At 44.6% G+C, this 26,934-nt stretch overlaps 2 protein-coding genes and 2 pseudogenes across 3 annotated transcripts in view; 2 read left to right on the top strand and 2 right to left on the bottom strand.

The window, feature by feature from the left end:
- Nucleotides 1-10,871, top strand: part of LOC135520766 (acyl-CoA-binding domain-containing protein 7-like) — a 93,261-nt gene extending 82,390 nt beyond the window's left edge. Inside the window, exons 11-16 of the mRNA XM_064946543.1 lie at nt 7,705-7,812; nt 8,009-8,139; nt 8,786-8,909; nt 9,028-9,200; nt 9,262-9,381; nt 10,653-10,871. Of these exons, the coding sequence (XP_064802615.1) occupies nt 7,705-7,812; nt 8,009-8,139; nt 8,786-8,909; nt 9,028-9,200; nt 9,262-9,381; nt 10,653-10,773 (777 nt within the window). The 3' untranslated portion in view covers nt 10,774-10,871. The remainder of the gene's footprint in view (nt 1-7,704; nt 7,813-8,008; nt 8,140-8,785; nt 8,910-9,027; nt 9,201-9,261; nt 9,382-10,652) is intronic.
- LOC135521285 (peroxisomal carnitine O-octanoyltransferase-like) lies at nt 4,243-7,560 on the top strand (annotated as a pseudogene).
- Nucleotides 10,872-12,180: 1,309 nt separating the features above from the next.
- Nucleotides 12,181-19,781, bottom strand: LOC135519783 (ATP-dependent translocase ABCB1-like; annotated as a pseudogene).
- Nucleotides 19,782-20,051: 270 nt separating this feature from the next.
- On the bottom strand, nt 20,052-26,692 carry LOC135520767 (ATP-dependent translocase ABCB1-like). Of its 2 annotated transcripts, XM_064946546.1 has the most exons (6): nt 26,510-26,692; nt 25,959-26,028; nt 25,688-25,740; nt 24,847-25,003; nt 24,215-24,352; nt 20,052-23,760 (listed from the first exon to the last, which is right to left on the bottom strand). In XM_064946546.1, the coding sequence occupies exons 3-5, from the start codon at nt 25,709-25,711 to the stop codon at nt 24,294-24,296; spliced, it is 240 nt and encodes a 79-aa protein (XP_064802618.1). In that variant the 5' UTR covers nt 25,712-25,740; nt 25,959-26,028; nt 26,510-26,692; the 3' UTR covers nt 20,052-23,760; nt 24,215-24,293. The 2 variants fall into 2 exon arrangements, with proteins under 2 accessions (XP_064802618.1, XP_064802619.1); XM_064946547.1 differs by lacking the exon at nt 25,959-26,028.
- Between the last annotated feature and the right edge of the window lie 242 nt (nt 26,693-26,934).

Genomic DNA, 26,934 nt, shown 5'->3' with positions numbered 1-26,934 from the left:
GTGCGGCTGGCTTCCGGGTTGGATGCTGTACTGCATCATCTATCCAAAGTGTTGGAGAAGAAAGAAAAAGTGCAAACACACAGCACGCATCCAACCCGGAAGCCAGCTGAACCAATGTGTCGGAGGAAACACTGTGCACCTGGCGACCTTGGTTAGCGTGCATTGTGCCCGGCCAGGCCTGCTGATGCAAGGATATCCCTACCAGCCAAGCCCTCCCTAACCCGGATGACGGACCTCCCGGTCGCGGGTGGTTGCGACAGAGCCTGGGTGCAAACCCAGTGTCTCTGCTGGCACTGCAGTACAGCGCCCTTAGCCACTGTGCCACCCGGGAGGCCCCTTCCCCTTGTTTTTCAATAAATACCATGGTTATATTATCCCAGTCTCCTCGTCTGAGTCTGCTCTTGGTTCCGCATAATAGTAAGTGGTCGCCAGTTGAACAGTGTTTCCTCCGACACATTGGTTAAGGAGTGATGTAAAGCAGGTGATGTTTTGGAGAACGCATGACTCCACTTTCGCCTCTCCTGAGCCTGTTGGAAAGTTGCAGCTTTGAGACAATATCGAAAAAGAGGGTCAAAGAAAAAAATATACAAAAAGAACTGCAACGCTGCTGGGTTTTTAACGCTCAACAGTTTCCCGTCTGTACCAAGAGGGTCCACCACCCAAAGCACATCCAGTCAACTTGACAAAGCATTGGAGTCAACATGGGCCAGCATCTCTGTTGAACGCTTTCGACACCTTGTGGAGTCCATTCCCCAATGAAGTGAGGCTCTTCTGAGGGCAAATGGGGGTGCAACTCAATATTAAGAAGGTGTTCCTAATGTTTTGTGTACTCAGTGTGTAGAGCAGTGGTATTCAACTCTTAACCTACAAGATCTTGAGCCTACTGGTTTTCTGTTCTACCTGATAATGAATTGCACCCACCTGATGTCCCAGGGCTAAATCAGTCCTTGATCAGAACAAATGTTATTGGTTACATGCAGATGTTAATGTGAGTGTAGCGAATGCTTATAATATTTTTTTAATTTTAAATACCGCATAGTTTCCTAAGGACTCGAAGCGAGGCGACCATCTGTCTTCGCCATCTTGCAATGAAAAAAATGCAGTGAACTGGCTTCGAGGTCCAGAGTTGAGTGTGAGGGGTATAGAGAATCAATGTACCATCTAAACCACTGTGAAATATTGTGATTAAAATATTTTTTTTAAATATGTGTTTAGAAAATAAAGATAGACATGGTTTTAAAAGGTAGTGGTGTTACTTCATTCAGTACAGAAATTTGAAGGCGCTTCATTTAATTCACCCTGTCCTGCAGCTCAACTTACCCCATGGTATGTGGTGCCAAGAGACCACTTTTTGTGTGACAAGCTATGTTTTCAAAACTGTTTACATTAATTCTGATTATTTCCAGGGATACACAACATCCTGAAATATATATATTTTTTAGAAAGAATACTATATTTCTCTTGAAAAATGTCTCAACTTACCCCACTCTCCCATTAAGTTAGCATGGTCCAAGATCCAAAATTTTAAAAAAATATATCTAAAAGTTAGATGAAAGTGGAGGATGGTTCAGTCCACACTTGGATTCCTAGAGTCTACCAGGCTAGGGGACAGTAAGTCTATGGCTAACCAGGTGTTTTGGTAATGTAGGTGACAACATGGCTAACCAAGTGTTTTGGTGGTGTAGGTGACAACATGGCTAACCAGGTGTTTTGGTAATGTAGGTGACAACATGGCTAACCGGGTGTTTTGGTATTGTAGGTGACAACATGGCTAATCAGGTGTTTTATTATTGTAGGTGACAACATGGCTAACCAGGTCTTTTGGTATAGTAGGTGACAACATGGCTAAACAGGTGTTTTGTTATTGTAGGTGACAACATGGCTAACCAGGTGTTTTGGTATTGTAGGTGACAACATGGCTAACCGGGTGTTTTGGTATTGTAGGTGACAACATGGCTAATCAGGTGTTTTATTATTGTAGGTGACAACATGGCTAACCCGGTGTTTTGGTATAGTAGGTGACAACATGGCTAACCGGGTGTTTTGGTATTGTAGGTGACAACATGGCAAATCAGGTGTTTTATTATTGTAGGTGACAACATGGCTAACCAGGTGTTTTGGTGCTGTAGGTGACAACATGGCTAACCAGGTGTTTTGGTATTGTAGGTGACACCATGGCAAATCAGGTGTTGTATTATTGTAGGTAACAACATGGCTAAACAGGTGTTTTGGTATAGTAGGTGACAACATAGCTAACCAGGTGTTTTGGTGCTGTAGGTGACATGACCAACCAGGTGTCAGACGTCCCCACTGAGCGGACGTTCCAGTACCAGCATAGCCTGCCTCCTCTCCCTGTACCGTCTCTAGAGGGGAGCCTCGCCAAGTACCTGGATGCAGGTGAGATGCCAGCTGCATGTGAGACAGAGAAGCGCCATTAGCATGGACCCTGGATGAAAATGTGTCTAGTTACTGAAATGTCTGTGTGTAGGAAGCAGGAAAATGCTGTTTGAATGAATGCTTACGAGCCTGCTGCTGCTACCACCGCTCAGTCAGACTACTCTATCAAATCAAATCATCAAATCAAATTTATTTATAGAGCCCTTCGTACATCAGCTGATATCTCAAAGTGCTGTACAGAAACCCAGCCTAAACCCCCAAACAGCAAGCAATGCAGGTGTAGAAGCACGGTGGCTAGGAGAAACTCCCTAGAAAGGCCAAAACCTAGGAAGAAACCTAGAGAGGAACCAGGCTATGTGGGGTGGCCAGTCCTCTTCTGGCTGTGCCGGGTGGAGATTATAACAGAACATGGCCTAGATGTTCAAATGTTCATAAATAACCAGCATGGTCAAATAATAATAATCACAGGCAGAACACTTGAAACTGGAGCAGCAGCACGGCCAGGTGGACTGGGGACAGCAAGGAGTCATCATGTCAGGTAGTCCTGAGGCATGGTCCTAGGGCTCAGGTCCTCTGAGAGAGAGAAATCATAGACTTAATTATAATATAATAACACACAGAAATACGAGCCTTAGGTCTTTCATATGGTCAATTCCGGAAACTATCATTTAGAAAACAAAACGTTATTCTTTCAGTGAAATACGGAACCGTTCCGTATTTTATCTAACGGGTGGCATCCATAAGTCGAAATATTGCTGTTACATTGCACAACCTTCAATACTATTTCATAATTATGTAAAATTCTGGCAAATTAGTTCGCAACGAGCCAGGCGGCCCAAACTGTTGCATGTACCCTGACTCTGCGTGCAATGAACGCAAGAGGTGACACAATTTCCCTCGTTTAATATTGCCTGCTAACATGAATTTCTTTTAGCTAAATATGCAGGTTTAAAACAATATACTTCTGTGTATTGATTTTAAGAAAGGCATTGATGTTTATGGTGAGGTACATTCGTGCAACGTATGTGCTTTTTCCACAAATGCGCTTTTGTTAAATCATCCCCCGTTTGGCGAAGTTGGCTGTCTTTGTTAGGAAGAAATGGTCTTCACACAGTTCGCAACGAGCCAGGCGGCCCAAACTGCTGCATATACCCTGACTCTGTTGCACAGAATGCAAGAGAAGTGACACATTTTCCCTAGTTAAAAGAAATTCATGTTAGCAGGCAATATTATCTAAATATGCAGGTTTAAAAATATATACTTGTGTATTGATTTTAAGAAAGGCGTTGATGTTTATGGTTAGGTACACATTGGTGCAAAGACAGTGCTTTTTTCCCGAATGCGCTTGTTAAATCACCTGTTTGGCGAAGTAGGCTGTGATTCAATGATAAATGAACAGGCACCGCATCGATTATATGCAACGCATGACAAGCTAGATAAAATAGTAATATCATCAACCATGTGTAGTTAACTAGTGATTATGTTAAAATTGATTTTTTTTTAATAAGATAAGTTTAATGCTAGCTAGCACCTTACCTTGGCTCCTTGCTGCACTCGCATAACAGGTACTAAGCCTGCCACGCAGTCTCCTTGTGGAGTGCAATGTAATCGGAGTCCAAAAATGCCGATTACCGATTGTTATGAAAACTAATTAATCGGCCATTCCGATTAATCAGTCGACCTCTACACTCAACACACTGCACAGCTAGAACCTGTGGGAACTGGTCACACACTATGCTCGACCCTGAGCAACTGTGAAAGGGAATCTTTGAGTGTTTTAAATACTGCAGTCATTATGGTGTCTCCCTTCAGTGTTTCATATTATATTGTGTGTTTCCCCTAGTTGGAGGAGTGGTGGTTGGATGCAGCCTATCTGGAATTGCGTTACCCCTCCCAGTTGAATGTGAACTTCGGAGGTCCTGCACCCTACCTAGAGCACTGCTGGCTCCCTACAGAGGGAGTACAGCTACAGAGGACCAGCATAAGCATGTGGCACACACTACAGTACTGGGACCTGCTTCGCACGTAAGATACTCACATTGAGTGTACAAAACATGGTTTTTCCATGACAGACTGACCAGGTGAAAGCTATAATCCCTTATTGATGTCACCTGTTAAATCCACTTCAATCAGTTTATATGAAGGGGAGGAGACAGGTTAAAGAAGGATTTTAAACCTTGAGATAATTGAGACATGGATTGTGTGTGTATGTGTGTCATTCAGAAGTTGAATGGGCTTAGATAAAATATTTAAGTGCCCTTTGAACGGGGAGTCAACATAGGCCAGCATCCCTGTGGAACGCTTTCGACACCTTGTAGAGTCCATGCTTCAACGAATTGAGGCTGTTCTGAGGGTAAAAGGTCATGCAACTCAATATTAGGAAGGTGTTCCTAATGTTTTGTACATTCCGTGTATATGTATTAAGGTTACACACGCATCACAACTACTTCTACCAGACTCTTCCGATTGCTAAATAATGCACAATTTAAACACTTGCCCTCCAATCCCCCCCTTCCCAAAACACGTGTTTTTATTTAACTATAAATTCTTCCTGTATTATAGTTGTTTAAAATATTTATTCTATTCTACTGAGCCAGTTACTTTATGTTTATATTATTATATTTGATTTCTTATTGTTGTTCCGTTGTCGAGAAGGAACCTGCAACTAAGCATTTAGTTGGACAGTGTCCCTAAACACACACGATCTATACACACTCTGACTGTGGTCCCCGACAGGGAGAGGCTGGACCCTCATAAAGCTGGTAATGTGGTGTTGGATATGGACCAGTTCAGAATGCTGTTCTGTACATGTAAAGTTCCTGGAGTCACCAAGGATACCATCATCAACTACTTTAAGACAGGTAGGTGTCCCCCCCCACGACACCACCATGCAATATGATGTTTGTGGTTTGTTTTTGTGTGTAGTACTCTGTTATTTATTTAGCTGTGTGTGTGTGTGTTCCATGTGTGTGTGGATGTGTGTATTGATTACTTTACGACATGAAGTTTAGTCAATCTGGAAAAGTTCAGGAACGTTGAACGTTTCTTCAAGTGCAGTCACAAAAACCATCAAGCTCTATGATGAAACTGGCTCATGAGGACCGCCACAGGAAATGAAGACCCAGAGTTACCTCTGTTGCAGAGGACAAGTTCATTAGAGTTACCAGCCTCAGAAAATGCAGCCCAAATAAGTGCTTCACAGAGTTCAAGTAACAGACATATCTCAACATCAACTGTTCAGAATCAGGTCTTCATGGTTGAATTGCTGCAAAGAAACCACTACTAAAGGACACCAATAATAAGAAGAGACTTGCTTGGGCCAACGAAACACGAGCAATGGACATAAAACCGGTAGAAATCTGTCCTTTGATCTGATGAGTCCAGATTTTAGATTTTTGGTTCCAACATTTGTGTCTTTGTGAGATGCAGAGTAGGTGAACAGATGAACTCTGCATGTGGGGTTCCCACCATGAAGCATGGAGGAGGAGGTGTGATTGTGTGGGGGTGCTTTGCTGGTGACACTCAGAGATTTATTTAGAATTCAAAGCACACTTAACCAGCATTCTGCATCGATACGCCATCCCATCTGGTTTGAATATAATTTGTTTTTCAAAAGGAAAATGACCCAACACATCAGGACAATGACACAATATAAGTGCTATTTGAGTAATGAGAGTAATGGAGCGCTGCATCAGATGACCTGGCGTCCACAATCACCCGACCAAACCCAATTGAGATGGTTTGGGATCAGTTGGACCGCAGAGTGAAGGAAAAGCAGCCAACAAGTGCTCAGCATATGTGGGAACTTCTTAAAAACTGTTGGATAAGCATTCCAGGTGAAGCTGGTTGAGAGAATGCCAAGAGTGTGCAAAGCTGCCATCAAGGCAAGGAGTGGCTACTTTGAAGAATCAAATGTAAAAATATAAAATATAGGTTGATTTGTTTAACACCTTTTTGGTTACTGCATGATTCCACATGTGTTATTTCATAGTTTTAATGTCTTCACTATTATTCTACAATGTAGAAAATTGTAAAAATAAAGTAAAACCCTGGAATGAGTAGGTGTGTCCAAACTTTTGACTGGTGCTGTATGTATTGATGTTTTTTCTGTGTGTGTTGTAGAGAGCGAGGGTCCATGCCCCTCCCATGTGGTGGTGATGTGTTAGGGGCGTTTCTTCTCGTTTGATGCAGTGTGTGACGGACACATTCTTACCCCTCCAGAGCTGCTCAGGTATTCTGGCTGGTGGATATTTAGGTATATTTGTGTGCATCTGCATATATTTGCATGTATTTATGTGCCTTTGTGTGTGTGTCTGTGTAGGCAGCTGACCCATGTGAAGCAGTGTTGTGAGGGGGAGACAGCGGGAAACGGTGTCGCCGCTCTCACCTCCGAGGAGAGGACACGCTGGGCTAAGGTGTGTGTGTGAAGTTGGCTGTATAGAATGGACATCACCATGCCCTAAACCTCACTCTCTCGCTCTCTCCCTCTCTCTGTGTCTGTAGGCCAGGGAGTATCTGATAGGTATAGATCCAGCCAATAAGACCATCTTAGAGACCATCCAGAGCAGTCTGTTTGTGGTTTCACTGGACGATGCTAAACCCTTCGCTACTGCAGAGAACTACACACCAGTACGTACACACACACACACCACAGGCATCCATACCATCCTTAGTATTGTATAATCTGACCTTTGGCCTTTGCCTCCAGGTGACCCGGGAAGCGCTGACAGGAGACCCCACCATCCGCTGGGGAGACAAGTCCTACAACTCCCTCTCCTTCGCCGACGGAACCTTCGGATCCAATTGTGACGTGTGTTACTGTTTTGTAGAGAGAGAGATGATTGCTCCTCTGTTAGCAGTAGTGTAATGATGTTTTGTTGTGAGTCTGCACCTATATATGGTAATTGCTGGGGTGTGTTGCAGCATGCCCCCTACGATGCCATGGTGCTGGTAACTCACTGTTACTATGTGGATCAGCAGCTCAAAGCTACAGACGGCAAGTGGAAGGTAAATACTGTTTCTATTGAACTTATTTTCAGTGACTGTATATGTTGTTTTCCCTTAATTCGAAGTGCCTTACTGGCCTGCTAAACCGGACGCATAAGTATTGCTGAGTGTGAGACACCCTGGGCGCCTGGGCGTAAGCATGCCGGCTCAGCATAAAACTACACTCTGGTTCTATTTAGAAGATTTTACGCCGTAGCTCACACCTGAGAACAACAGGATAAAGCATGTATCAGGTAATAAATAGGTTCATTTCACTGTGAGTAAGCAACAGTATATTTGTTGATGTGTGTGTCAATGTAGGGCTCTGAGACAGTGCGGCCTATGCCTCTTCCTGAAGAGATGGTCTTCACTGTGGATGACAGAGTCAGGAGTGACGTTGCACATGCCAAGCAACAGTACTTTGAGACTGTGAGCACACACACACACACACACACACACACACACTCATGTCTCTGTGCGTCTCCCTGGTCGTCAGATTGGACCATCACAGGTGTTGTGTTCATCACAAACACACCCTCACAGGCCCTTACTCTCCCCACCACACACACACAACTCTAATCTGCGTGATATTTGGTTTGACAGACACCTGTGTGTGTGTCTCCAGACTCAGGACTTGCAGGTGGTGTGTTATGCATTCACCTCGTTTGGGAAAGCAGCCATCAAACAGAGGAAGCTCCACCCAGACACCTTCATACAACTGGCCCTTCAGCTGGCTTATTACAGACAGCATGGGAGGTAATACCATCCATCCAGTCAGGGCCGGTTCTAGCCTTTTGGGGGCCCTAAGCGAGATTTCGTTGGGGCCTAAGCTAGGCCATAGGGTGTAGAGACATTATCTTCAGTTTTAAAGCTAATTTCTTGTAATTCTACACATTGTGCTATGACTTATGCCATGTTAATGATGATAGAGTGAGTGACTAACAAAATCAATAGGGGCCCCCTGGAGGTCAGGGCACTTAGACACCCTGGTCGGGGTTCAGCCATGATTACAAGTTTAGATAGCTGGCTAGACTAACTTACCAATTTAAGAAATGTTAGAAGACATGGTGAATTGATTGACTGCCAGAGCATAACAAGAGAGAAATTGCTGGTGTAGAACCACATTTCGACCTTGTAACTGGTGTATTCTACTATTCCAACTCTCTTATAATAATAATTTGGGGTGAGGTTGAGGGCGGCCTGGAGCCCTAAGCAACGGCTTATATTCTCTTATGCTTGGAGCCTGCCCTGCATCCACTATCCATCCAATTAATCCATCCATCCACCCAACATTCATCCATCCACCCACCCGCCCATCCATCTATCCATCAACTTCATCCATCCTTCCTCTCCAATATTCTCTCCATAACTGATGATTGATGATAATCCCCCCGGGTCCCAGGTTAGGTAGTTGCTATGAGACAGCGATGACCAGAAGGTTCTACCACGGCAGGACTGAGACCATGAGGCCCTGTACCCTGGAGGCACAGAACTGGTGCCATACCATGCTCCTCCCTGCAGCCAGCGTAAGTGTGAGAGTGTGTGTGTATCCAGTAAACGATTAGTTCTTCATATATTGTCATGCCATACATGTAAATCTGGCGACCAGGATACTTACACTCTGACTTTCTGTATGTCTCCCAGGCTGAGGCTAAGAGGAAAGCCCTGCTGCTGGCCTTCAACAAGCACAACAAACTGATGGCTGAGGCACAGAAAGGAGAAGGTTTTGACAGACATCTCCTGGGCCTGTACCTGATCGCCAAGGAGGAGGGACCACCTATGCCAGACCTTTTCACTGATCCACTGTATTCCAAGAGGTGTGTGTGTGTGTGTGTTTGTGTTTATGGTGTGTGTAATTTGTGTGTGTTCTCTCTCCAGTGGCGGGGGCGGTAACTTTACCCTGTCCACCAGTCTGGTTGGCTACACCACAGTTCATGGGGTGGGCGCTCCCATGGTGCACCATGGCTACGGGTTCTTCTACCGCATCGGAGACGACAGGTGGGCTATTACACACCCACACACTGACCCCACGCAACATCATCCACAGTTTGACCAGTAAACAGACACACACACACACACACACACACACACACACACACACACACACACACTGACCCAACACATCATCCACAGTTTGACCAGTAAACACACACACACACACAACATCATCCAGAGTTTGACCAGTAATCACACACACACACACTGATTCCAAGCAACATCATCCACAGTTTGACCAGTAAACACACACACACAGACCCCACGAAATATCATCCACAGTTTGACCAGTAAACACACACACGCACACACACACACACACACACACACTCTTAAAGGACAATGCCACCACTTTTCAACCTCATTTTCATCTCCAACGCAATACCAGTGCCTACATGTGAAAACGACACATTTCTACATCTTTTTTTTTAAATATAAAGTTAAGTAGTCATCCACAGTTTGACCAGTAAACACACACTCACACACACACACACACACTGACCCCTCACAACATCATCCACAGTTTGACCAGTAAACACACATCCACACACACACACACTGACCCCACGAAATATCATCCACAGTTTGACCAGTAAACACACACACACACACACACACACACACACTGACCCCTCACAACATCATCCACAGTTTGACCATTAAACACACACACACACACTGACCCAACACATCATCCACAGTTTGACCAGTAAACACACACACACACACACACACACAACATCATCCACAGTTTGATCAGTAAACACGCACACACACTGACCCCACGCAACATCATCCACAGTTTGCCCAGTAAACAAACACACACACTGACCCCAAGCAACATCATCCACATTTTGACCAGTAAACACACACACACCCCACTGAACATCATCCACAGTTTGACCTGTAAACACACACACACACACACACTGAACATCATCCACAGTTTGACCTGTAAACACACACAAACATACACACACACACTGACCCCACACAACATCATCCACAGTTCGACCAGTAAACACACACTGACCCCACTGAACATCATCCACAGATCGACCAGTAAACACACACACACATTCTGGGTCAGGTAACAGTTACTATTCCAGCTGTTTTCCGTGTCACCTAGTTAGTGCGGTCAAGGTGAGGTCAAGGGTGAAGTTTAATAGTAGTAGTTAGAAAGTGCAGCTGTGTTGTTCCGTTCTCTCTCTGATGGACAGATTTTTTAAAACCTCTACAAGTGTCCAGTATCTGACTTGTACTTCCTGTTTCAGGATCGTGGCTTCCTGTACGGCGTGGAAGTCCAGTCCAGAGACAGATGCAGAGGCACTGTTCCAGAACCTGGTTTCCTCCCTACATGAGATGTTACATCTCGCTACCACAGCTCAGCTCTAACACACACACAGTTTGTAGATGGTAGTCAATAATAGTTTAGTTCTGCACAGATCAATGCAAAGGCACATTTATTGTTTTCTACATTTAAAAAAGAAAAATGTATTATTTGTTTAAATGCAGCTCAACAAATGAGTTTATTTTGCACTTAGTGAATCATTCTCTGTGATTTTATGTAGCTGCTAGATCAGGGATTCCCTGTTTTCAAAATGTATAGATTAATTTTCCTACCACGATTCTGTTTAGATTTCATCTGTTGTTTTTATGTTTTGAGAAACATTTAGTGTTAACCCATGCCATGCACTGTACACCGCTAAGCTAACATACACATCCTAACTCGCTGTCACCATACACTTCCCCTCTGCAGTGACCAGCGTAGCATCGCGTCACCTGTCCCTGGTCATGAGTGATTCATGAATAGCACTGTACACCGTTAAGCTAACATACACATCCTAACTCGCCGTCACCATACACTTCCCCTCTGCAGTGACCAGCGTAGCATCGCGTCACCTGTCCCTGGTCATTAGTGATTCTTTTTCTATATTGATTGGCTTTTCCAGAAGAGTGACTGAGACTTAGATGTTCTTGGTTGGTTGAAATGACTCTTTTAGAACGTAACTGTCGTCGTAGCTGTGAAATTGAGAAACAGAGAAACGGGTCATGTTGTCTTTGACTACCGTCTCACCTCAGGCCCCATGGGTATTATATAAGGGCCCTACTCAATCAAAACTGTTTTCCAGTTTCCAGGGCAAGAAAAATGATTGTTTTTATGTTTTGCACATTAGCAGAGGATTATGCATTTGGCTGGATATGATCAATGAAACGGTGTTTGGGTGAGACGGAAGGAAACCCAAGTAAATTATAATGTGCCTTTTTGCTGTGTCCTTATTTTAGTCTGTCCCCAGAGATCTGGTTTGGGGTTTTGATTGAATAGCTCCCTAATTGACCGGACTTTTTAGACTTCAAAAGCTGCTGAATAGCTCTACCACTCCTATGCCAGATCCATAGGCTGCCACCCTATGCAATATGCCATTTTATGTAGGAGATGTCTGTAATAATGAACATTCCTGTCACAATATACCCATGATACATCACGGTTTTGATGCTCTCGAACACGGCCGTTGTGTTAATACCTTTCAGACAGTCTTGAGATTTTCAGCATGTTTTTTTGTTGTAAATGATAGAAAAGTGATAAAAGACAAGCGCTGCATTTAATTCAACAGAATGAAAGGAAGCTGTTTTAATGCCTTAAAGTAGTGAAAATGATGTAACCCACTTTACAGTAGGAAAATTATAGTTTTGACTTGACTGACAATGTAAACTTGGAAAATGTTTTATTGAATATGAAAGTTGTTTAGTGTGATTGAACTGACAAATCAAAGTGATTGAATCATGTCATGAGCCCAAATATTCAAATAAAACATCTTTATTAATGATGCCTGTTTACATAAGGAAAAAAGTAATGCATACATACAGTACATACCCAGGCAGAGGTCAGTTAATTCAGTAGTTAATTCAGTGCAACGGAGAAACAGGAACGTGGTTTGTATCAATATACTGTTAGTGCTTGAGCCCCAACCCTCAGGTGTGTGTGTGTGTGTGTGTGTGTGTGTGTGTGTGTGTGTGTGTGTGTGTGTGTGTGTGTGTGTGTGTGTGTATATCACTCAACATATTACCTACAGTTAAGGTAAACAAAACATTCAGGAACTCTTTGGTCCTTTCAAATACCTCAGGCACTTCCAGTAGCATGAGCATAGCACAGAGACAGTTTGGAAGGCCACATCTCATGATCATTTAAAAAATAATTCCTCTAAACATTAAAGGTCCAATGCAGCTGTTTTTATCTCAATATCAAAATCATTTCTGGGTAACAATTAAGTACCTTACTGTGATTGTTTTCAATTAAAAGGTTAATTTAAAAAAATAAAAAAAACTTCTTAGAAGACAGAGAGAAAATAGAGAAAGGAAGGAGAGAAGAAAGAGAGAGAAAAGGAGAGAGAGAGAGAGAGATCATCAGAAACATTCCAAATGGTACACCAATTATGTCCCACAGTGTGTCTACCACTGATCCTGGATTAAAATGAGAATATCCATTCCAGTTAGTATCTCCAGCTCCATAGCCTTACCTCTTCTTCCACCTCTGCTTGTCCTTGTCTCCTTTCTCTGAGCCGATGAAGGACGATCCCTTGGTAGATTTCCTCCTGATGAGGGTGATCTCTGAGAACGGCGTCACTGACGGACTCTTCTCCTCCAGAACCTGCTCCTCCACAGCCTCCTCGCCCTCCTCAGGACTCTTAAACGTCTGGAAGAACACAACAGAATAGAATATAGAGTCAAATGTGTGTATTTGTTTGTTATGTGGCGTGTGTGACACTGTTTTGATAACGCTGTTACCTAAATGGTGATGTAGATGCAAGATGTGTGAAGAGGGTGTGAGGAGTGTGTGTGTGTGTGTGTGTGTGTGTGTGTGTGTGTTACCTGCATGGTGACCAGTGTGTGGTAGACTCCTTTTTCCATCAGTTGGCTGTGTGTTCCCAGCTCTACGATCTCTCCCATCTGGAAGCCTGCGATGACATCAGCATTACGGATAGTAGACAGACGATGGGCCACCACGATGGTAGTACGACCCTGTCTCACCTGGAGGGGGAGGGAGGGAGGAGGAGTGAAAGGGAGGTATAGCAATGTTTAGTAGATGTTGATAAACTGGTGCAAAGGGTGTCTGTGTGTGTGTTCTCTACCTTGTCCAAAGCAGCCTTTACGATGGTCTCACTCTCGGCGTCGAGGGCTGAGGTAGCCTCATCCAACAAGAGGATATTGGGGTTGCGTACGAGAGCGTGTGCGATAGCGATCCTCTGTTTCTGTCCTCCACTCATCTGGGTTCCTCTGTCTCCAACTAGTCTCAAACTTCTGCTCAACAGAAACAATACTATCAATATACTGTAATCTATCATTATCTATAGTACTACCACTACTACACAGACACACACACACAGGCAGACAGACAGAAAGGCAGACAGAAAAAGACACAGTAACATACATCAGGTAGTGTCATGATGAAGTCGTAGGCGTTGGCCTCCCGAGCAGCCTGTTCTATCTCCTGATGTGTGACGTCAGGTCGTCCGTAGCGGATGTTCTCAGCGATGGTGGTAGCAAACAGGATGGGCTCCTGACTGACAACGCCAATCATCTCACTCAGGAAGCGCACGTTCAGGGAGCGCACGTCATGACCATCTACACACACCTACAGAGCACAGAGGGCATAGTTACAGAACAGATACTGTGTGTGTGTGTTCCATGATACTCACTGATCCATCTTGTGGATCATAGAACCGCTGCAGCAGCTGAACGGTGGTGCTTTTCCCACAGCCACTACTGCCTACCAGAGCTATGGTCTGGCCACTACGCACGCTCAGAGACATTCCATTCAACACCTACAAAGAGACACACACAGAATCACACCGTTTAACATCTACAAACATCTACTGGACATCAACACACACGCACACGTAAACAAGGCAGCACATACTTTGACGTTGGGTCGTGAGGGGTAGGTGAAATGGATGTTGTTAAACTCTGTTTCCTTTGATGACATCAGGCTTGTGGCCGTGGTCTGAGTAGCTGTTGATGTGGGGTTTCTGAACAGACAAACAACAACAGCAGTGAGACTTAGAACATAAACATGTAGGTGTGAACATTCAAGCAGGTCACCAACTAATACTATTACTGGACACATTTTTATTTTATTTTTATTCCACCTTAATTTAACCAGGTAGGCTAGTTGAGAACACGTTCTCATTTACAAATGCGACCTGGCCAAGATAAAGCATAGCAGTGTGTACAGACAACACAGAGTTACACATGGAGTAAACAATAAACAAGTCAATAACACAGTAGGAAAAAAAAGAGTCTATGTACATTGTGTGCAAAAGGCATGAGGTGGTAAGGCAATAAATAGGCCATAGGAGTGAATAATTACAATGTAGCAGATTAACACTGGAGTGATAAATGATCAGATGATGATGTGCAGGTAGAGATACTGGTGTGCAAAAGAACAGCAAAGTAAATAAATAAAAACAGTATGGGGATGAGGTAGGTAGATTGGGTGGGCTATTTACAGCTGCAGCGATCGGTAAGCTGCTCAGGTAGCAGATGTTTAAAGTTGGTGAGGGAGATAAGTCTCCAACTTCAGTGATTTTTGCAATTCGTTCCAGTCACAGGCAGCAGAGAACTGGAAGGAAAGGCGGCGAAATGAGGTGTTGGTTTTAGGGATGATCAGTGAGATACACCTGCTGGAGCGCGTGCTACGGGTGGGTGTTGCTATCGTGACCAGTGAACTGAGATAAGGCGGAGCTTTACCTAGCATGGACTTGTAGATGACCTGGAGCCAGTGGGTCTGGCGACGAATATGTAGCGAGGGCCAGCCGACTAGCATACAGGCCGCAGTGGTGGGTGGTATAAGGTGCTTTAGTAACAAAACGGATGGCACTGTGATAAACTGCATCCAGTTTGCTGAGTAGAGTATTGGAAGCTATTTTGTAGATGACATCGCCAAAGTCGAGGATCGGTAGGATAGTCAGTTTTACTAGGGTAAGTTTGGCGGCGTGAGTGAAGGAGGCTTTGTTGCGAAATAGAAAGCCGACTCTAGATTTCATTTTAGATTGGAGATGTTTGATATGAGTCTGGAAGGAGAGTTTACAGTCTAGCCAGACACCTAGGTACTTATAGATGTCCACATATTCTAGGTCGGAACCATCCAGGGTGGTGATGCTACTCGGGCGTGCGGGTGCAGGCAGCGAACGGTTGAAAAGCATGCATTTGGTTTTACTAGCGTTTAAGAGCAGTTGGAGGCCATGGAAGGAGTGTTGTATGGCATTGAAGCTCGTTTGGAGGTTAGATAGCACAGTGTCCAAGGAAGGGCCAGAAGTAGACAGAATGGTGTCGTCTGCATAGAGGTGGATCAGGGAATCGCCCGCAGCAAGAGCAACATCATTGATATATACAGAGAAAAGAGTCGTCCCGTGAATTGAACCCTGTGGCAGAACCAGGCAAGGCAGTCATTAGGAAAACCGAGGCTACTGAGTCCGCCGATAAGAATATGGTGATTGACAGAGTCCAAAGCCTTGGCAAGGTCGATGAAGACGGCTGCACAGTACTGTCTTTTATCGATGGCGGTTATGATATCGTTTAGTACCTTGAGCATGGCTGAGGTGCACCCGTGACCGGCTTGGAAACCGGATTGCACAGCGGAGAAGGTACGGTGGGATTCGAGATGGTTGGTGATCTGTTTGTTAACTTGGCTTTCGAAGACCTTAGATAGGCAGCTAGAGGTCTGTAACAGTTTGGATCCAGGGTGTCTCCCCCCTTTGAAGAGGGGGATGACTGCGGCAGCTTTTCAATCCTTGGGGATCTCAGATGATATGAAAGAGAGGTTGAACAGGCTGGTAATAAGGGTTGCGACAATGGTGGTGGATAGTTTCAGAAATAGAGGGTCCAGATTGTCAAGCCCAGCTGATTGGTACGGGTCTAGGTTTTGCAGCTCTTTCAGAACATCTGAAAACAACATAAATTATACCATAAAATACTACAGGCCTATTATACTGCCGGTAACAATTTTTCAACCAATATGGTGCGTGAGAAGAGTATCCTGGTTTATACAGCAGCATAAACACACACAGACAGAGGCCTGGTTTATACAGCAGCATAAACATCCCCTTCTGAAGACTCCCTGTATTCCTGACTGCTCAGTGGGGAAAGATGTGTTATTCTACTGTGTGTTAAGCGCTCTACAGAGTCCCAACAGTTTCCGCATTCACACCATAGACATTATATAAGTAGACAGTAATTCCAGCTGGAATTCAAGGCCCCATTCAGAGCAGCCCACAGCTAAAATCGTGGGCCGAATCAGAAAGGATTGATTCTGGTGGGAATGTGGTGATTGGGGACTGTGCCTCCTGCGCTCTACACCCCTCCCACCACCCTCCTTCTTTCCATCAAACCTCCCTCTCTCTGCGAGTCCCCCGCTTCGCTCTCCCCCCCTCTCTCTGCGAGTCCCCCGCTTCGCTCTCCCCCCCTCTCTCTGCGAGTCCCCCGCGTCGCTCTCCCCCCCTCTCTCTGCGAGTCCCCCGCGTCGCTCTCCCCCCCTCTCTCTGCGAGTCCCCCGCTTCGCTCTCCCCCCCTCTCTCTGCGAGTCCCCAGCTTTGCTCTCCCCCCTCTCTCTGCGAGTCCCCCGCTTCGCTCTCCCCTCTCAGAGGGACAATAGGAGGAAGAGTGTTAGCCAGAGGGCAGGTTTATCTACGTGTTAGTTTAGCCCTGTTTATTTACACAAGTTTTCGTGTTACAGAGCATGAACAGTACGTGTGTGTGCCTGTCTGTTACAGTGTATTCAACCCCATTCCTCAGTGTGTATATACTGTATGTAAGCGGTAAGAGCAGTTCTGTCTGTCTGACTGTGCGTTGTAAACTCAAGTCATCATGAAACATTAACAATCGTGTACGATTCACAAATGCACAGTGAACTAAGAACAGTCCATTCTGCTATAACCACAGTGATGCTTTTTGTGGTAACCCTAATCAGCCCAGAGTGTGTGTGTGTGTGAGAGGAGAGGGTGTGTGTGTGTGTGTGTGTGAGAGAGAGAGGAGAGGGTGTGTGTATGTGTGTGTGTGAGGAGAGGGTGTGTGTCTCACATTGTCGATGATGTTGTAGACTTTGTGTGCCGCTCCCCGGGCACTGGCGAAGGCCTGGACATTAGGAGAAGTCTGTCCCATGGCAAACGCCCCGATCAACACTGTGAAGAACACCTATAGGACACAAATAAACATCAGTGTGTGTGTGTGTGTGTGTGTGTGTGTGTGTGTACTCACGGTGAGGACAGTTCCAATGGTGTATTCTCCAGATAGGATGAGTGTGCTGCCGTACCAGAAGGACAGAGCGTAGGACAGATAGATCATCAGGAAGGTGAAGCCCATGGTGATGTTAGCAGAGATGGCTTTACGGATCCCCATGTTCTTAGCATCCTCCAGGTTTTTCTCGTAACGGTGGTACAAAACAACACACACACACACACACACAGAAACACACAGGAATTGAAAGAGGGAGAAAAAAAACAGAGGGAATGAGAGAGCGAGAGAGAGACAGAGAGACAGAGGGAATGAGTGAGAGAGAGAGAGCGCGAGAGACAGAGGGAATGAGAGAGAGAGAGACAGAGGGAATGAGAGAGAGAGAGCGCGAGAGACAGAGATGGTATACATATACAAACACACCACACTAATCTAATTGTCCTCCTCACTGATGGTTTTATACAGAGTGGTGTGGACTGGTCTATCCACTTAGAACAATAACAACTACTGACTGCTCAGGCCAATGGTCTTCACAGCAGCAACAAGTCCTTTAGGAACATTATCCTGGTGACCCATCTGTTGCCTTAGTTACCGCTCCTTTAACGTTAGCAAAATGTCTCCATTCTACCCCCTGCTCTCTCTCTCTCTCACACACACACCTGGTTATCTCCTTCTGTTGTCCACCGAAAGCGAAGACTGTTCTGACAGAAGAGATCACCTCCTCAGCCACAGCTCCAGCTTTAGCATAGGCACTCTGCTCCAGGGATGTGAAGGACGTCAGTACCTAGAGACACACAACGGAGAAAGACAGTCAAGAGAGGTGTGTGTGTGTGTGTGTGTGCACTTTCACACATGCACTGGGATGTGTGTGTGTGTGTGTGTGTGTGAGGCCCACCTTGCTGAATATAAAAGCAGAGAAGCCCAGCACAGGGCTGACAGCCAGGATGACTAGGGTGAGCTTCCATCCTTTGCTGAAGCCGATGATGAAGGAAGCAACGAAGGTGGTGAAGGACTGGATCAACATGCCCACGTTGTCACCTATCCCCTCGTTGATCTTATAGATGTCACTGTGGAGGGGAGGAAATACCTAATAAAACACATACACTCACACACACATACATACACTCATGTACATACACACATACACACACTCACAAATACACGCAAACACACGTACATACACACACACATACACACACACACACACACACATACATACATACATACATACATACATGCATACACACACACATTCACACACTCCCCATATTTGATTGAACAGGGTTGTTTAAACCCTGAAGCTACATCCAGATGGTATCAATGTAAAACACCTTCCCCTATAAACGCCAATCCATTCCTATAGGTATCTCCTCACTCTGTTAGGCGGGTGTTGAGTTCTCCCGTCTCGTTGACGTCGAACCAGCCGATCTCCTGCTGCATGATGCAGTGGAAGAAGAGCTTCCTGAGGCGTTTGACCTGCCTGCCTGCCGCCAGGGTCCAGAAGGCCACCTGCATGTAGGCTGCTACCAACACCACCGCACCCATTATAGAGTAGTAGATAGCATGGCTGGAATACAGACATACGGCTGGTCAACACACACATCCAGACATACAAAACCTTAATGATGGTTTGTAGATAATTGGGGCACAGGGGTACATGTTATGGAATAATGACTTTGTAAACATGACGGTGACACATGACTGTATGTGCGTTTAGATTACGCAGGTGAATCTATACAAAATGCCATCCATTATGGAGTAAATAGCAAGGATACTGAGGCACAAAGGCAGAGAGGTAAAGGTGATCCCTTGAATATACCATCTGACGTTACAATGTATTTTATAGGGAAGTAGTTCCTTATCTGGGGCCGGATCTTTAAATTCTGAGGCTCTGTATCTGTTCACATATCTGAAATATGTCAAATCTGTGTGTTTCAATGTTCTGTGGTTCAAAATAAAAAGGTCCCATACAAATCCTACCCTATGACATCATTAATGTCACGCCTGCTCCCGCTCTCCCTGTCTGGCGCTCATTATGCGCAGCAGCGCTCATTGGACTCACCTGGACTTCCCTTTGTTGATTGCCCTATCAATAACTGTCTGCTTCCCTGTGTGTTCCCTGTGTCTGCATTAATGTCGTTGTGTGTTCCTGTCCAGACGCTGTCCTGCTCCATGTTCGTGGTTAAGTAAAAAGCCAGGGTGGAGTGCAATTGTCCTGCTCCCCGCTTCATCTCATTGTGTTTACTTTTAATGACATTACATTTTTATATCTTTCATCTTATCTTTTCAACCACAGGACATAAAAACACTGTTTTCACATACAGGGCCTTCGGAAAGTATTCAGACCCCCTGACTTTTTCCACATTTTGTTACTTTACAGCCTTATTCTAAAATGGGTTAAAAAAAATGTATTTCCTCAGCAATCTACACACAATACCCCATAATGACTAAGCTAAAACGTTTTTTATTTTTTATTATTGCAAATGTATAAAAAAACAAAACAAAAAAAGAAATACCTTATTTACATAAGTATTCAGATCCTTTGCTATGAGACTCAAAATTAAACTCAGGTGCATCCTGTTTCCATTGATCATCCTTGAGATGTTTCTACAACTTGATTGGAGTCCACTTGTGGTAAATTCAATTGACTGGACATGATTTGGAAAGGCACACACCTGTCTATATAAGGTCCCACAGTTGACAGTGCATGTCAGAGGAAAAACCAAGCCATGAGGTCGAAGGAATTGTCCGTAGAGCTCCGAGACAGGATTTTGTTGAGGCATAGATCTGGGGAAGGGTACCAAAACATTTCTGCAGCATTGAAGGTCCTCAAGAAGATGGTGGCCAAGAGATCATTCTTAAATGGAAGAAGTTTGGACCCACCAAGACTCTTCCTCGAGCGGGCCACCTGGCCAAACTGAGCAATTGGGGGAGAAAGGCCTTGGTCAGGGAGGTGGTCACTCTGACAGAGCTCTAGAATTCCTCTGTGGAGATGGAAGAACCTTCCAGAAGGACAGCCATCTCTGCAGCACTCCACCAATCAAGCCTTTATGGTAGTGTGGCCAGACGGAAGCCACTCCTCAGTAAAAGGCACATGACAGCCCACTTGCAGTTTGCCAAAAGGCACCTAAAGACTCTCAGACCATGAGAAACAAGATTCTCTGGTCTGCATCACGGCCTTGCATGGCAACTGCTCGGCCTCCGACCGCAAGGCCCTGTAGAGGGTAGTGCGTACGGCCCAGTACATCACCGGGGCCAAGCTTCCTGCCATCCAGGACCTATTTTACTTCACCTTTATTTAACCAGGTAGGCCAGTTGAGAACAAGTTCTCATTTACAACTGCGACCTGGCCAATATAAAGCAAAGCAGTGCAATCAAAACAACACAGAGTTACGCATAAACAAACATACAGTCAATAACACAATAGAAAAATATATGTACAGTGTGTGCAAATGTAGAAGATTAGGGAGGTAAGGGAATAAATAGGCCATAGAGGCGAAATAATTACAATTTAGCATTAACACGAGTGATAAATGTGCAGATGATGATGTGCAAGTAGAGATACTGGGGTGCAAAAGAGCAAGAAGATAAATAACAATATGGGGATGAGGTACTTGGGTGTGCTATTTACAGATTGGCTATGTACAGGTACAGTGATCGATCGGTAAGCTGCTCTGACAGCTAATGCTTAAAGTTAGAGAGGGAGATATAAGTCTCCAGCTTCAGTGATTTTTGCAATTCGTTCCAGTCATTGGCAGCAGAGAACTGGAAGGAAAGGTGGCCAAAGGAAGTGTTGGCTTTGGAGGTGACCAGTGAAATATACCTGCTACGGGTGGGTGTTGCTATGGTGACCAGTGAGCTGAGATAAGGCAGGGCTTTACCTAGCATAGACTTATAGATGACCTGGAGCCAGTGGGTTTGGCGACGAATATGTAGCGAGGGCCAGCCAACGACAGCATACAGGTTGCAGTGGTGGGTAGTATTTGGGGCTTTGGTGACAAAACTGATGGCTCTGTGATAGACTACATCCAGTTTGCTGAGTAGAGTGTTGGAAGCTATTTTGTAAATGACATCGCCGAAGTCAAGAATCGGTGGGATAGTCAGTTTTACTCGGGTATGTTTGGCAACATGAGTGAAGGAGTTTTTTTTTTGTGAAATATGAAGCAGATTCTAGATTTAATTTTGGATTGGAGATGCTTAATATGAGTCTGGAAGGGGAGTTTACAGTCTAACCAGACACCTAGGTATTTGTAGTTGTCCACATATTCTAAGTCAGAACCGTCCAGAGCAGTGATGTTAGTCGGGCGGGTGGGTGCGGGCAGCAATCGGTTGAAGAGCATGCATTTAGTTTTACTAGCATTTAAAAGCAGTTGGAGGCCTCGGAAGGGGTGTTTTATGGCATTTAAGCTCGTTCGGAGGTTTGTTAACACAGTTTCCAAAGAAGTGCCAGATGTATACAGAATGGTATAGTCTGCATAGAGGTGGATCAGAAAATCACCAGCAGCAAGAGCGACATCATTGATATATACAGAGAAAAGAGTCGGCCCGAGAATTGAACCCTGTGTCACCACCATAGAGACTGCCAGAGGTCCGGACAACAGGCCCTCCGATTTGACACACTGAACTCTATCTGAGAAGCAAGTCTGCCGATAAAGAATGCGATGATTGACAGAGTCGAAAGTCTTGGCCAGGTCGAAAGACGGCTGTCTTTTATCGATGGCAGTTATGATATCGTTTAGGACCTTGGGCGTGGCTGAGGTGCACCCATGACCAGCTTGGAAACCAGATTGCATAGTGGAAATAGTACGGTGGGATTCAAAATGGTCGGTGATCTGTTTGTTAACTTGGCTTTCGTAGATTTTAGAAAGGCAGTGCAGGATAGATATAGGTTTATAACAGTTTGGGTCTAGAGTGTCTCCCCCCTTTGAAGAGGGGGATGACAGTGGCAGCTTTCCAATCTTTGGGGATCTCAGACGATACAAAAGAGAGGGTGAACAGGCTAGTAATAGTGGTTGCAACAATTTCTGCAGATAATTTTAGAAAGAGAGGGTCCAGATTGTCTAGCCCAGCTAATTTGTAGGGATCCAGATTTTGCAGCTCTTTCAGAACATCAGTTCTCTGGATTTGGGTGAAGGAAAAGCAAGGGGGGGGATTGGGCAAGTTTCTGCAGGGAGTGCCGAGCTGTTGGCCAGGGTAGGGGTAGCCGGTTGGAAAGCATAGCCAGCCATGGAAAAATGCTTATTGAAATGATCGATTATTGTAGATTTATCGGTGGTGACAGTGTTTTCTAGCCTCAGTGGTGCTCTTATTCTCCAAGGACTTTACAGTGTCCCAAAACGTTTTGGAATTAGTGCTACAGGATGCAAATTTCTGTTTGAAAAAGATAGCTTTCGTAAGTCCCGGTCTACACCAGGCGGTGTCAGAGGAAGGCCCTAAAAATGGTCAAAGACTCCAGCCACCCTAGTCATAGACTGTTCTCTCTGCTACTGCACGGCAAGCGGTACTGGAGCGCCAAGTCTAGGTCCAAGAGGCTTCGAAACAGCTGCTACCACCAAGCCATAAGACTCCTGAACAGCTAATCAGATGGCTACCCAGACCATTTGCATTACCCCCTCCCCTCACTCTACGCTGCAGCTACTCTCTGTTATTATCTATGCATAGTCACTTTAATAACTCTACCTACATGTACATATTCAACGTATGTGACAAATTAAATGTGATTTGATGTAACCAAGATTGAACTATTTGGCCTGAATGCCAAGCTTCACGTCTGGACGAAACCTGGCACCATCCCTACGGTAAAGCATGGTGGTGGCAGCATCATGCTATGGGGATGTTTATCAGCAGCAGGGACTGGGAGACTAATCAGGATTGAGGCAAAGATGACGGAGCAAATTACAGAGAGATCCTTGATGAAAACCTGCTCCAGAGTGCTCAGGACCTCAGACTGGGGTGAAGATTCCCCTTCCAACAGGACAATGACTTTAAGCACAAAGCCTAGACAACGCAGGAGTGGCTTCGGGACAAGTCTCTGAATGTCCTTGAGTGTCCCAGCCAGAGCCCGGACTTGAACCCGATCAAACGTCTCTGGAGAGACCTGAAAAGAGCTGTGCAGCAATGCTCCCCATCCAATCTGACAGAGCTTTAGAGGATCTGCAGAGAAGAATTGGAGAAACTCCTCAAGCTTGTAACATCATACCCAAGAAGACTTGAAGCTGTAATCATTTTCAAAGGTGCTTCAACAAAGTACTGAGTAAATGGTCTGAATAGTTATGTGAATGTGATATTTCAGTTGAATTTTAATATAAATTAACATTTCTAAAAACCAGTTTTTTCTTTGTCATTATGAGGTATAGTGTGTAGACTGATGAGGGGGGGGGGACAATTTAATCAATTTTAGAATAAGCCTGTAACATAACAAAATGTTAAAAAGTCAAGGGGTCTGAATACTTTCTGCATGTAGACACTGGTCTGGTGCTGGAGATAATGAATAGGAGGTTGAAAAGTGGAGGAATTGCCCTTTAACTATGCAGTTCACCCTGTCTAGGTTATGAAAATTGATGAAGTCCAAGTTCCCATGAGATACTGGGAGAATTTGCGGACTCACGGATACGGAGCCTCTGAAATAGATCCGGTCAAAGATCAGGAACTACTCCCTTCTTGGTAAACTGAAATATCATTGAGTCTTAGCCTCGCCCTGTCATCTCTTCTCCCAGAGTGGTGTTGGATACAGGGAACGTGATGTCTAGAGCAGGAAAAGATGTGACAGTTAGACAGTTAAAGGGCAATTCCACCACTTTTCAATCTCATATTCATTATCTCCAACACCAAACCAGTGTCTATATGTGAAAACAACCTGTTTCTATGATCTGTGGTTAAAAAGACAAGAAGAAAGGTCCTAAAAAAGTGTAATCTGTGACAAAAAAGTGATTTTCAAAACCTGCAATGAGTTTCTACCCAGAGGGTATTTTCTTGCTCCCCGCATCACCTCAAATCTCATATTGTTTGAAAATCACTGTTTTTTTTAAATGTTTTAGCTTTTTATGATGTCATCAGGTATAACTACTTAACTTTATCTTTTAAAAAAAGATGTAGAAATGCGTCGTTTTAACATGTAGGCACTGGTATTGCGTTGGAGATGAAAATGAGGTTGAAAAGTGGTGGCGTTGTCCTTTAAGAGTGTGTGTGTGTGTATGGTTGCGTGCATGCGCGTGTGTGTGTGTGTAGGGACTGACTCACTGGTGAAGTTATTCTGTGTCTGTATGGAGTCTCCTATGAAGCTGTCAGTCATGTCCCCAAAGACGATACACATGAGAGGGAGGACCGTTCCATTAACCATAGCCATAATGGTCCCCGGCACAATCATCAACCTGTCCCAACCATCAGCAAACCTGAACTATAGAGGCATGGGGGAAGAGGAGCGAGAGTGAGGGGCAGGATGGGGATATGAGGAAAGTGAGAGATTGGGAAGGATAGAGAGAAAGGGAGTGAGAAGGGGCAGGGGAAAGGGAAGGGGAGAAAGAATTAAAGGGGGGAAGGATAAGTGGAGAGGAAAAGGGACAGAGATGGACAGAACATATGAAGGTAATGAATACTTTGAGTAATTTTGCATGTAGAACTCCAGTATGTTTCTCCAGTGGTAGAGGCTCCTAACCAGAGGAAGTTTAACCAGCTAATCTACTGGCCCAGCAGGAGTCCAGAGGAAATTCAACCTTCAGCTATTCTAAAGCCCAGCAGGGAAACAGAGGAAATTCAACCTTCAGCTATTCTACAGGCCCAGCAGGGAAACAGAGGAAATTCAACCTTCAGCTATTCTACAGGCCCAGCAGGGAAACAGAGGAAATTCAACCTTCTGCTATTCTTCTGCATGCACACGTTCACATGCAGGTACACAGTCACATACACACACACCTTCACACACACACACACCTTCGCACAACCACCCACCCATACACACACACGCATGCGCGTGCACACACACACACACACACACACCAATAATACCTCAGGGCTCTGATAATAAATAGTCTACAGTGTGTAAAGCTGGAGAAGTATGTGACAGTTTATCTAGGCTACTCACCAGAGCTATGGCGCCAATCGCCATCTTTGGCTCTTTCTCCCCCTTTTTCCTCTCTAGAAGAGACAGAATATTTACAACATCATTTTATAAATCAATTTTATATAATAATCTTTAAACTTTAAAAAACGGCAGATAAAGTTATTAAGTTATTGAGTTAGTTAACTCAGGAACTAGACCGTAATTTCAATGAAGGATTAATAACACAAATCGATTGTTGACAAAATACAAACACCCAAAGACAACATTCTCAGCATAGCACCTAAATATTTACCCAATGTCTCCGTTTTGCTCAATATTGACTTTGGCCACAGCTATCTCGTCTTTCTTGCCCATGTCTGGGTCTTATGGCATGTAGGAAACAATACAGACAGGTACAACCGGTGAGATCGCAAAGACGTGTAACGGTAAGATATTTAAGCGTCCCCAAGAGTCTGGGGAAAGACAAACTTTGACACCTGCAATAAAGCATTTAAGGGGATAACCCACAGGCTTGAACTCATCATGGGCGTGCGTGCGAATTCATTGTTTAAACGATAACGAACTGGTTGCATGATACTGACTCCGGTTCATGACATCTTGACCACAGGACTAGAATGAGATTCTATATATATGGTCTGGACTCAGTAGTGAATTAACACCCTCAATATGCCTCAGAAGTCTACTTCATATTTATTAAGCCTACTTTTGAAATAGTTGTGTAGTATAGGCTATAGTCTAGACTTGTCTTGTAGGCTATTAGAAAAAGCAGTTGACATTACAAAGTGTAACGGAAGATCCGGTCGAGCACATTACAAATACATAATGGTTGTTAGATAAACTCACCGCTTCTTTCCCGCCAGTTGGTCCACTATCGGTGCTTACCCCCCAGCTCCGGTGCTGTCCTCTCTTTATCTGCCTCTGTTTCGCTCTCACAATAGAGAAACAAGGGAGGCAGCAGCTCTTCTCTTATATCATAGTTACACGGGGTTGACATCATTTACTGCCGCGTGCCGCCCCTGCTCAAATCACACCTGATGTCCATCAAACGTATGTCTGTCCTTGACTTCGACGTCAGGAGCTGCTTTAAGGGAGGCGACAATGACCTCTAGGGTTATGGCTGAGTGTGTGTATTTGTTATTGCATTAGATACATTGAGAACACACACTGTAAAAAAAAGAAACCCCACAAATATATTGTTTCAACTAATTAAGTAACTGGTTCCACATAGTATTTTTTTGTTTACTCAACTTTTGGAGCGAAGTGTTACC

The sequence above is a fragment of the Oncorhynchus masou genome, chromosome 29, assembly GCF_036934945.1.
Source record: "Oncorhynchus masou masou isolate Uvic2021 chromosome 29, UVic_Omas_1.1, whole genome shotgun sequence".
Taxonomy (NCBI): Eukaryota; Metazoa; Chordata; class Actinopteri; order Salmoniformes; family Salmonidae; genus Oncorhynchus; species Oncorhynchus masou.
This window is presented reverse-complemented; position numbering and strand designations above follow the sequence as displayed.